The 12335-nt window shown below is 42.3% G+C and overlaps 1 protein-coding gene across 3 annotated transcripts in view; it reads right to left on the bottom strand.

Moving 5' to 3' along the window:
* The window catches only part of GK5 (glycerol kinase 5), a 59509-nt gene extending 55602 nt beyond the window's left edge, over positions 1-3907 (bottom strand). For all 3 annotated transcript variants that reach the window (XM_064491787.1, XM_031446718.2, XM_010976810.3), the window contains exon 1: positions 3626-3907. In XM_064491787.1, the coding sequence (XP_064347857.1) occupies positions 3626-3787 (162 nt within the window). In that variant the 5' untranslated portion in view covers positions 3788-3907. The remainder of the gene's footprint in view (positions 1-3625) is intronic.
* Positions 3908-12335: the final 8428 nt, after the last annotated feature.

The raw sequence follows: 12335 nt of genomic DNA on the forward strand, positions 1-12335 counted from the left end.
CAATAATCCCAGGCAGAGATTCTAGGGTAGAACCCTGAAAATTAGAGGTATGTCAGAAGGCTGACATGCCAGATGGGGTTGAACACAAGATCGATTCAGTCTTTATAAAAATCCTCAACTCCCCTTACCCAGTCAGATCCACTCCCCTTCCTAAGTGGGCACAAAGTTCTACTATCTGAAGGGGTTGAGAGAAATTCTTTACTTGCAAATAAATACCAGACATAGCTGAGAGGGGTAAGACAGGGTACTGAAAATATGAAGAGATAACCAACCAAAGACCACCATTTAAGGAAAACTTCTAACACGTATGGAAAGGTCAAAATAAAGAGGGGGAAAAAAAAGGAACCATGATGAAAACAGTGACCATGGGGGGAGCCATGAGGGTGACATGGGGATGATATGAGAAAAGAATCTATTATTCCCCAGTGAGCATGTTAGAAACAAACAGATTTAACAAAATCATTTCCCTTCTATCAAATAACATCTCTGTTCTTTCCATGCAAGACTTTCATGACCACAGGTTGTAATGGCTCAGTCGCAATTAGTACTCCCTCACCCTTAAAAGCTGATTGCATCCCTCATCACATCAAGCCTACAAACCACAATTGTCGGTGGCACTCCAGGGTCATCTCCATCCACTCCACCGACCCGGACAGCTCACCACCCCCAAACATGTCACAGTAGTTTGGAAGACCAAACTGAAACTAGATCAAGAATATAATCAAAGCTAAGAAGAAAATGTGTTCTGTTGATTAAAAACAAAAGACAACCACCAGATTTTTTTCAAGAAGGTCCAGAGGGTACAGAGTATTGGAGAGTCCACTGTTTTCTTTGGAGTGGCCTTTCTGTTCTGTTCTTCCAACCAAGATGTTAGCTTTCAACAAGGACTTACTGAATAGCATGGGGATCTATATTCAATCTCTTGTAATGAGCTATAATGGAAAAGAATGTGAAAATATATATATATATATATATATATATGTTTGTATAACTGAATTGCTTTGCTCTACACATGAAACTAACATTATAAATCGACTACACTTCAATAAAAAGTAAGAGTTTAAATAAATAAATAAAAACTTCCTGCAACCTGGGTACATCTAAAAGTAAAACAAACAAACAAACAAAAAAGTTATTATCTTTCATTGTTTCTCACAATCACATGATGTTCAAATGGGGAACATGATAACCTTTCTCCATTTTTAAAAGCTAAAAATATCAAATATTCACATGCATGATTTCCAACTCCAAATACTATTCTAGTATATAACACCAATATTTAAGAGTCCATAGAAAAACTTTTTAAAGACTACAACTTATAGAAAAAGGCTAAAAATGTGTCTCTGCTATTAAAAAATGAATGTCACAAGAGAGAAAGCTGAAGTCTTCTGAGAGGCCTAGTATTAGCTGCCTAATGTCAAGGCTCCTGTTTAGGATTTCAATTTTAACTAAAAGACCAACACAGCCTATTTTGTTCTTGTCCCTAAAAGGTGATGTCTTGAGTTTTTTTTTCTGTTTTTTAAGCTATTTATTTGGCAATAACAGTCAAATCCTGTACTAGTGGTTGGGGTTTCTATAATATATTCTTCCCAACATAATATTAGCAGAAGTGTGATTTTCATGTAAGAAAACAAACACCAGGTCTGTGTCTAATTCACAGAGTCCCATGAAGCAAACTGAATTCCTAATACTTTGATTAAATGCAATTCAATTCTTTATTCTGTGCCCATGAGGTAATAAACCAGATGCTAAATCGTAATCTAGGCCAGCAAGACCCTTTTCCCCAAAGAAATCAAGCTATTTGAAGTAAAGGACTGATTGTTGTTTTGTTTTGTTTTTCTGATTTCTAATTCATTGCGGACCAACAATTTTTAAGACACAATTAAAACAAGTTTTAGGTAAAAAAAATTACATACAAAGTAAAATCCCAAATGCTTTATTATTAAGGTCAACAGACATAAAATTACTCTGCCAAACTGCTACACAAGTTTCTAAATCTTAGTTTCTCTATTTCAATCTCAGCAGTGTGGGAACCACACTTTAAGAAGCAATGCTGTAAACGCTTATCACAGTTTGAGAGGCACTGCTTTCACCCCCTTAATTTAGGATACAGTGCTTCATCCTTTGAGGGCAGGGAATTTTTGTATTTTTATTTACTCACATATCTTTCCAGACACCTCCAGTTTAGAGTCTGAGCAAACCATTCTAGTCTCCTGCTACTCACAGCAATCCCAATTTCTCTTTGAGATTTTTACCTCATTTCTACAAAACTAATGATTCTCCCCAAATTATATAGCAACTGTGAAACTCTGTTATCTCCTAACAATTTCTGTATCTCTTTGGTTCCAAATAGTTCAACTCCTTTCAAAAAAAAAAACAAAAAAAAAACCTCACTGCTTAAAACAAAAGTACTTTGTGTCTAGAATTATAAGGGAGACTGTGTTAAAAGTATCATTGTGTTCTGATAAAGACTCATTACAAAGATAAGGAGCACACAGTCGCTGAAGGACAGCCTTTCATCTGTCCTTCAGGTGAGGGTAGGGGTGGGATGTGTGGCTGGGTAGGCAGTGTTCCTGCACAGGTGAACAGGGAAGGGACCAGGGAGCTGCCCTAGCCCCAGCGCTCTGTCTAGTCCTGAAACCAGACTGAGGAAGCCCTCCAAACAAACGTTCCAAGCAGTCTTTTAAAAGCTGAACCCGCTCTTGGGCAACTGCAGCGGCTGAAAAACACGTCTAAAGAAGGGGGTGGGAACAAGGATGGGAACCGAGCAACCGAGAGATCAGTGCTGCTGGCAATGGGATAGGTAGCTAACAGCTCCTGTTTCTCCAACACTGTTAACATAAAAAGATGCTGATATTAGAAAGAAGAGTAAATAAAAACATCACATCGGATCAACGTTATTTTTGGAGTGCTGACAACTGTGTAGAAATCAACACTTCATTAAAACGAGAACAGAAGAATACCAATCTATTGGTTGTTTTACTAGTAACAATGACTTGGTAGGTTTCTCAACCCAGAAAGAGATACTTTCATGAATCCTCAAAGATGGAAAGGAGAAAAAGTAATGACAACACAGCCTTCAAAACTTGTCCAATAACTCCCATATCCATGGAGATCAGTTGCTCAGCACTTTGAGAAGCAGTTAATAATAATGACAACGGAAGAACGGAGATAAAGTTAAATTCCACCAAGAACTTAAGTTTTTAAATGTAAATAAAGACAGGGGCTGAAGGTCTATCAAGGAAGTGCAGGAAAAATCAAGCAAGTCACAAAGCACCCTCTGGCTAGATTTGCGCAGCCTGCCCTTCCTTCCCTGCCCTGCCCTGCGAGTCACCGCAGTCCCACCCAGGTAAGGCCAGAAAGGCAGATCCCCAGGTGAGTGGAAGCGAGTGACTGGCCCCAGGTCACAAACCGGACCCCTATTGTCCGCAGCCGGGACAGGAAGGGCGCGCAGGTTACAGCCCTGCTCGGGGAAGTAGTGCGAAGACCTGTTCGGTCACGGAGCGCCGCTCAGGTGGCTGCGTCCAGGCCGGATAAGGCGGTATCGCCCTCTTGCGCTCAGCGACCCGGACCGGGTGCCCTGCGCGACCCTTACGCGTGGCCCCGACGCCCGCTCCCCAGTCACCTTCTGCACGCTGGAGCCGCAGATCCGCGCCGCGCGGTCATAGACGTGGCAGCGAATCACCGAGCTGCCCACGTCCAGCCCCAGCACAAAGCGTGCGCGCCGCGAATCTGGCGCGCTCTGGTCCGGGCGCCCCTGCTCCGGGACGGTGGGTAAACCCGACATTCCGACCCGCACGCCTCTCTGCCGCAGCCGCCAAGCCGAGCGGACGCACTTTAAACGCCCGAACTCAGGGGCCGAGAGCGCCCGGCGGGGCCACCGCCCCCGGCCCGCCCCTCCGCGAGATCCGGGAGCGGCCCCGCCCCTGCGGCGGGCCCCGCCCCGACGCCATGACGTCAGGGGTGCGCAGGAACCTCTTGTAGGAGCGCGCGCGGGGCGGGCGGCCGCTTGGAGCGCGGGAAGGTGAGCTGAGGCTGCAGGCTCCCTGCAGCCCCAGCCCACCCAGGCTGCCCCACTTTCCAAGCGGCCGCCGCTTTCAGTGTTTTCGTGGCTCCTAATGTTTATGATTACGCTTCTAACTCCAAGCTCCCTGAGGCAGTGTCTTCGTTTCTTTTAACTCTCATTACATTTTACGAATCTCTTAAAAATAAAGTGACCGAAAAGAAATTGAAAGTTCGGCCGAAGGAATTTATTAATAAACTGAGGGTTTCCCCCCAAGATTCTCTCCCCCCAAAACCTGGTAAGATTTGCATATATAATGCACATCAATAAATACTTGATAAATGAAATAACACAACGAGTAAGACCTTCCCCAGCCCTCTGGTAGAGAAAAGGGACAAAGCTCAAGGTGGCTGTTTTTATCGTCAACCTCCACTCCAAAGATTGCTTTTTCAGGAATCTGAAAACCCCTCAGGGTCATTTACCTTTCACTCCTGCCTAACGAGCATGGGCTCTTCCACCACCTGGAAGGAAGCCCGTGGAAATTTCTAGTTTCCTGCAGCTCTGGTCACCAGCCTGGAGGCCAGGGGAATTTCCACGGGGTGGTCCAGCTCCAGGTCCTTATCTGTGGGGAGTGCAGAGGTGTTCAGGCCTGCCCCAGCCAGCTCCCCCACCGCCAGCACTCCAAAAAACCAGCGCCTGAAAATATTCATTATCTTACTCTTGTAAAATTATAACAATAATATGGTTATGTGCTTTTTGTGGAGAAGTTTAACAGTGCGGAGTGGTGTATCAATTAAAAAGCAACGATTATTCATGTTAAACCAAATTGTTCTCTTGACCAAACGGTCACGATAACCAACTTGCTTTCAGCCAATTTGACCAAATTGGGTTACTAGAAGCTTGGAACAGGCACCTGGAAGAGTATGGTTTTGGAGGCATTTTTGTTTTTGTTTTTGTCTTTGTACCCTGTCCCTGTCCAATAGTATTCATTTGTTCCAAATGGCCCCAGGACTGCCTTCACCAGTGGTGACCATTTTGGTGAGTTATATGTACTATGTTACCCAGTATTGTAATTTGAAATAAATCACTAATGGGTGATGTACTGGCCGGAGTTCTCTAGAGAAAGGGAACCAGTAACAGAGAGATTGAGAAAGAAATTGAGATTTATTTTAAGGAATTGGCTCACATGCTTGTGAGGGCTGGCAAGTCCCAGAAACCTGTAGGGCAGACTGGACATCTATACATTCAAATAAGAGTTGATGTTACAGTCTTGAGTCTAAATTCTGCAGGGCAGTAGCCTGGAAACTTAGGCCAGTTCCTATGTTGCTGTCTTAAGGAGAATTTTTTCTTCTTTGGGACACCTCAGTCTTTGCTCTTAAGACCTTCAACTGATTGGATGAGGTCTGCCAACAGCATGGATAGTTTGTTTTATTCATGGTCTATTGATTTAAATATTAATCACATCTAAAAACTATCTCACAACAACATCTAAACAACTGGGCACCCACACAGTAACCCAGCCAAGTTGACACATAAAATTAACTGTCACAGGTCCCCTTTCACAACAGAGAAAGCTGTTTTGTATTCCCTGATGTTACTATTTAGCATATTTCTCAAAGTGATCATTCTTGGGCTTCTTGGACACCTGCACTTACTTCCTTTGTGATCCTTGTTATAAATTTGAATCAATTATCTTAAGTAGTATCAAAGAATCATAGAACCTGAAAACAGGGAGCTTAGCAACAACTTAGTCTAGCGTTTCCTAATTTGTTTCTGGTCTTGAACAACTTTGAGACCCTGGTGAATGCTATCTTCCTGAGAAGATGTTTACATACACAAAATGTGGCATGTAGTTTCAGGTGTGGTATAAACCAAACATGAAGATCTCAGATTAAAAATCCAGAGTGATTTCCTTAACCTGGACAGACAGTGACCTAGGAGAGGCCTGGGGGAACAAAGGGTTACTGGGTTTCTTCCATGTTCCTTATTCTTCACTAGTACCTCTCATCCAGCTCTGCCCTCAGGGAAAGGAGCGAGTCGCTGTTACTCAGAAACTCTGAAGGTCCCTTGGCTAGGGGGCAATTCATCGCTCTTGAGTCAGACGCCTCTGCTGCTCTGAGCTCCATCACCTGATGGCCTCGGTCTGCCTCTGGCTCGCTGAAGCTTCTCCTCAGATTCTGGGCTTGGCCTCAGATGTGGCCCTGGATGCTCTCTCCCAGGCTGATTCCCCCCACCACTGCCGCTCCTTACACTTTCTCTTCTGATAGCAGGCCCCAAATTACAACTTGGACCCGCCTCCCACACTCTCAAGAAACTTGGATGCGATTACTCAGGGCTGGATCAGAAAGTTCGTGAGGCCACCATTCCCTATGACACCCTCAAGGGAGATGATTGGTGTTTCAAGACTGAGCCCAGGGACCTTGAGGCCCTTCCACCTCCAAGGAAACCAGTCACTGTCCCTCCCTCCTAGGGTGACCAGCTGTCCCTGTTTCCCCAGGGCTGGGGAATTTCTTGAAACATAGGACTTTCCATGCTAAAACCAAAACAGTCCTCTTCACTACGCAGAGGCTCTTGGGGTCCACAGGTGATTTCCTTTGGACACTGGCTACAGCATGTTTGGGTGTCAGCCACCACTTTTAGACAGTGAGCTCCCTAAGGACAGAAACAGGGCCTTTGTCTTCGTTTTTCCTCCAAAGTAACTGATAAACGGCTATATGAACAAACTAATTAATATGTGCAAGTCTCTGCCAGACCTTACCTTCTGCCTGATGTGGCCATGAGACAGCCAGCAGTGAGCCCTTCCTGACGTCTGTGCCAATCTGGCGCACTGGCATCTGACCATTGATGCAGGCCTTCCAGTGTGTAAGGGAGGCCTGGAGTTGTGCTGCCGGCCTTGAGCCTGGCATCTGGAACACCAGGACTGAGCCCCAGATCCCACCCGAGTGTCAGACTACCTCCTTTCTCTTCCCCCTCATTTCATGAGCCCAGCCTGATTTGGGTTGGGCTCCTGCCTGGGTTTCCTGCTCTGTACCTCCCCTTCTGATTGTGTCTGCAGCCCTGGCCTGAACACCGCTGTGAGACAGAGGTGGAAGTAACCGTGGCATGGCTGCATGTCCCTCACTTGCACGGGCCCCTGCCAAGACCCTGAGCAGAGCCCTAGTGAACCGTTCAGGGGCCTGTGCTTTACGGCGTTTGCAAAAGTGAACTATTTTTGTATTGCTTTCTTAAAGTGGGTCCTCCAAATTGTACACATTTCAATTCCCACAAAACCATAGTCCTCCCCACCTTTGTATAGTCCTCGAAGCCTGGACTTCCTCTTCTGGGCCCCCATATGGTGGTGGGAATGCTGCCTGCATGCGCTCTGAGTACCACAACCCCCAACTCACCATTTGGAACCCCCTGAGCACTGACATCAGCTGGGATGGCATCTGTCCTCCCTACACATCTCCTACATCGTGGGTCTAAGCCCTGGCTCCCTTCCTCAGGGCCAGCTTAAGCTCCAGCCCCTGCCCATTCCTCACCATTGTTCTGCTGAGGTCCCTGCCTTCCTGGCTGTTAAGCCCGTTCACTCTTGAAAGCAGTCAAAACGGAAGGAAGGAGAACCAGGAAATTCGAGTTCTCGAGCCTGATGTCCATCAAGATCTGAAAATAAAAGAGGACTTTGGATCAGACCAAAATCAAGGGAAGAACTGGAGATGGAAAGGTAGAATATCTGTACCAGAAAACTCAGACTAGAGGAAGTTAATCTTTAACACAAATAAATAAGCAAAAGCTTAGTTCCATGCTTCCTAGCAAAGTGTAAAGGGAAATGTGAACGTTTTGTCTGTCAGAAAGAAAGAAGTTGTGTGAGTAACAGCTGTGTCACTGTGATTGTGCTTCTACGTACAATCCTATATTAGTTCTCTCCGAAACCCAGGGAGGGTCCCTGTGCTGGTACCTTGGGGAACAACATCGCCCTCAAAGCTCCACAGCTAGTACGTGATGAAAGCAGGATTCTTCCCCCTGAACAGTGGTTCTTCAGAGCACCTGAAACATCAGCTGTTTCCAGAAGTAAACAACAAGAACGTCTCCTGCCACCCAGTCTGTCTGGGAAGGCCCGTCCCAGCCTCAGCAGAGGGAGCTGAATAGGTGCGGGGCCTGTCTAGACCTTGATGGGGCCCTGGCAGAAACGGGCCTCTTCCTGGCTGAGCTGCTGGGAGTCTCTGAAAGGATTACCATCTTATCTAAGAGAAACCAGAGACACACCTGCCGCACCTGCCCAGGTACCTGCTCATCTCCACGCCCTTCCCAGGCGTCCTGTGTCAGGAACATGAGTCAGCTCGTTCCTCCATGTCTTCAATTCTCCCCTCCTGTGTATTAAATGACAGGAAATCGTTTCTTTCACTCACTTGTCTGTGTACGACATGGGAGGGAAGGAGCCTTCTGGTGCACAGATTTCTGAACACACCTTTCACTTTTATGAACACTCAGAGGCTGGGAAGGTCCAAAGAGAGGCCATTGTTAAGAGGAGCATTCTCCCTCCCCTTCTCATCCCAGTCTTCCTGTTTTGCTTGTGGTCAGAAGCCTTTTATTCAACGAGGGACGTTATAAAATCTCAAATGAATGGGTTCTGTGAGTTAAGATTTGAACCACATTTAGAGAATGCCTGAAAACACTTTTTAATTCGTGGATATAAATAAAATGTCTTTTGAGGAAAATTGTTTAAAGTTTAGGTTGCTTTTTCCCTTTGTTTTCTTTTCCTTCTTTAGTGACAGACTGCTTTGTACATCCTCCCCCTCCCATCCTCCGTTTTCTCCTTTGAGAAGTCCTATTAGATATTTGATTTTAAAAATTACTTTGACACAATTTCAGACTTACAGAAAAGTTACAAGATATCACAAAGAATTCCCATACACCATCCACCCAGATTTCCCAAACATTAACATTTTACCACATTTATTCATCTTTTTCTATTTAATCTATTTACCCATATTTTTCTCTGAACCATTTGAAAGTAAGTGGTAGGCATGATGCCTATTTGCTCCGAGCTACTTGAGTCAGAACTTCCTAAAAACAAATATATTTTCTTACATAATCATCACACACAATACTATTAGCTAATCTAGTGTTCTTTTTCGGATTTCACCAATTGTCACAACAGTGTCCCTTATAGAAAAAGAAAATCCCGGATCATGTGTTGCATTCAGTGTCATGTTTTTTAAAGTCTCGTTTCACTGGGAACCATTGCTTTAGCCTTTGTCTTTAGTGACCTTGACATTTTTGAAAAGTATAGACCAATCATTTTGTAGAATATCCTTCACTTTGTGTTGCTCTGATGTTTCCTCAAGATTAGATTCAGGTTATGCACTTTTGGCCAGAATAGCACAGAAGCAACGTGCTCTTCTCAGCAGTGCTGGGCCTCAGGTAAGGCAATGGTGATCCCCTTAGTTTAAGGAGAGATTCATTCTCAGCTTCATGCAAGTTCAGGATCAGCCTGAGATGCCTTGTTTGCCTCCCCTGAGTCCTAGCCCTGCTTCTCAACACATAATCTTGAGAGGAGTGTAGAATCTATTAGTTCAACATGATGTGTGTTGGCCACCTGATTAAGGTGGTGTCAGCCAGGTTTCTGCATTGTAGAGATACAATTTCTTATGTAATTAATAGATGTCTTATAGGGAGATACTCTGAGACTATGAAAATATCCTATCACTTTTCAAGTTTTCATCCAATACTTTTAGCATCTATGGATGATTCTTGCCTTAATCAAGTAAGATGTTGCCAAAGGGTAATTTTTTTCATTCTATCATTCTTTCTACATTTATTGATTAATGGATTGACATTTTTCTAACAACAAATTAGGTTCATCAACCCACCTAAACATGTCACTATGAACTTCCTCTCCCAGACCGACTACCAGAAAGTTAAATGAAACAAGTGTGCACTCTGAGATCATAATCTTCAGGACAAGAGGAGCCCTTTTAGTCTTGCCCGATTTCTCATCTCTAAGGCAGTTCTCCAGATAAATTTTCCTTAAGACCAAGGAACCTCTTTTTTTTTTTTTTACAGAGATTTTGGTGTAAAGCTTAATTGCAACACATTTTTCTAGACTAAATAAATTTTGTCCTTGTTTATATGTTTTCCTGTCCACTCATTTAGCACTTGAAAGATGCCTTACTGCTTTGCCTCTTTTTCCACTTTGAGAAACTGGTTGCTTACTGGGTTGAATTCAGTTGGTGTTGATGAAGAGTTTTTGTGTGTTTCCTGACTCTTACGTGTTTGCAATTTGCTAATATGTGAAAAGTTAAATCCCTTGATTGGTCATATTGGCTATGAGTTTCCTGGCTATGATATAGTTTGCCTGATGTAGGCAAAAAACACTGCCTCAAATTATAGCGGCCAAGGCCTCTTTTTGATTAATTTTAATAGTAGTAAAATTTACTTTTCTTACTATAGTTCGATGAACTTTTTCCCACATTTAAAATATTACTTTGGAGGGTTAACGAGGGTTAATTTAGGAGACTCATCATTTCTCCCTTGTATCAAACATCTCCAGTTACAAGAACAGTGTTTCTGCTACCTGTTCTAAAGAGGATTTTAAGGCTTGAGTTTCAGTTTAATTTAATGCTTCCTGGTCAGGATATTCACTTCTTTCTGAAAACTAGAATAGTGTCATCTGAAAATTTGATCCTTTTATGTAAACAATGCATAAATTTTGTTTAACCATGTTTTTAAAAATATCACATGTTGTAGGCATAACATTCTCTGACAAATCTTAGCACATTCTCCTAGGGCAGTCTACCCAGGCAATAGAAATAAAAGCAAAAATAAACAAATAGGGCCTAATTAAACTTATAAACTTTTGCACAGCAAAGGAAACCATAAGCAAAACAAAATGACAAGCTACAAATGAGAGAAAAAATTTGCAAATGATGTGACTGACAAAAGCTTAATTTCCAGAATATATAAACAGTTCATACAATTCAATAACAACAACAACAACAAAGACAAACAACCCAATCCAAAAATGGGCAGAAGTCCTAAGTAAGCAATTCTCCAGCAAAGACATACAAATGGCCAATAGGCACATGAAACAATTCTCAGTATCAATAATTACCAGAGAAATGCGAATCAAAACTACAATGAGGTATCACCTGACACCAGTCAGAATGGCCTTCATTAAAAAGTCCACAAATGATAAATACTGGAGAGGGTGTGGAGAAAACACTGCTGATGGGAATGCAGTTTGGTGCAGCCATTATGGAAAACAGTATGGAGAGTCCTCAAAAAACTGAAAGTAGACCTATCATATGATCCAGCAATCCCACTCCTAGGCATATATCCAGAGGGAACTCTAATTTGAAAAGATACATTCATCCCAAAGTTCATAGCACTATATACAATAGCCAAGACATGGAACCAACTTAATGTCCTTCAACAGATGACTGGATAAAGAAGTTGTGGTATATGTATACAATGGAATACTACCCAGCCATAAAAAAGAATAAAATAGTTCCATTTGCAGCAACATGGATGGACTTGGAGATTGTCATTCTAAGTGAAGTAAGCAAGAAATAGAAAGAAAAATACCATATGATATCACTTATATGTGGAATCTAAAAAAAATGACAAACAAACTTTACAAAATGGAAACAGACTTACAGACATAGAAAACAAACTTACAGTTATCAGTGGGGGAAGGGGATGGGAAGGGATAAATCAGGAGTTCAAGATTTGCCGATATTGACTAATATATATAAAACAGATAAACAAGAAGTTCATACTGTATAGCACAGGGAACTATATTCAATATCTTGTAGTAACTTATGGTGAAAAAGAATATGAAATGAATATATGTTTGCTCATGTATAACTGAAGCATTATGCTGTACACCAGAAATTGATACAACATTGTAAACTGACTGTACTTCAGTAAAAATATACATATACAAAAAAAAGCATCATCCTTAAATAATTATCAAATTAAAGGTTAATCACAATGGCAATTACACATTATTTGAATGAATACAAGAACACAATGTATCAAAACACATTGAGTGTGGGTATTCAGAAGATAATTTAAAGATTAATTAATTAGAAAACATCAACTCTGAAAATAAATAACCTGAGATTTCAACTCAAGCAATTAGATAAAGAGCAACAATAGAAAACCAAAGACAATAAGCAGAAGGAATTAATAAATATGAAAGTTCAAATGGATTGAACAGAAAACAAAAAGCAGAGTTAATTCATAAAACCAAAAGCTTATTTTCTTTCTTAAAGGCAAAAATAATACACAGTCATTTTCTAAGACTGATGAAAAACAAAGATTGATACAAATAAGCAACAGTAGAAAC

This window comes from Camelus dromedarius, chromosome 2, assembly GCF_036321535.1.
Source record: "Camelus dromedarius isolate mCamDro1 chromosome 2, mCamDro1.pat, whole genome shotgun sequence".
Classification (NCBI taxonomy): Eukaryota; Metazoa; Chordata; class Mammalia; order Artiodactyla; family Camelidae; genus Camelus; species Camelus dromedarius.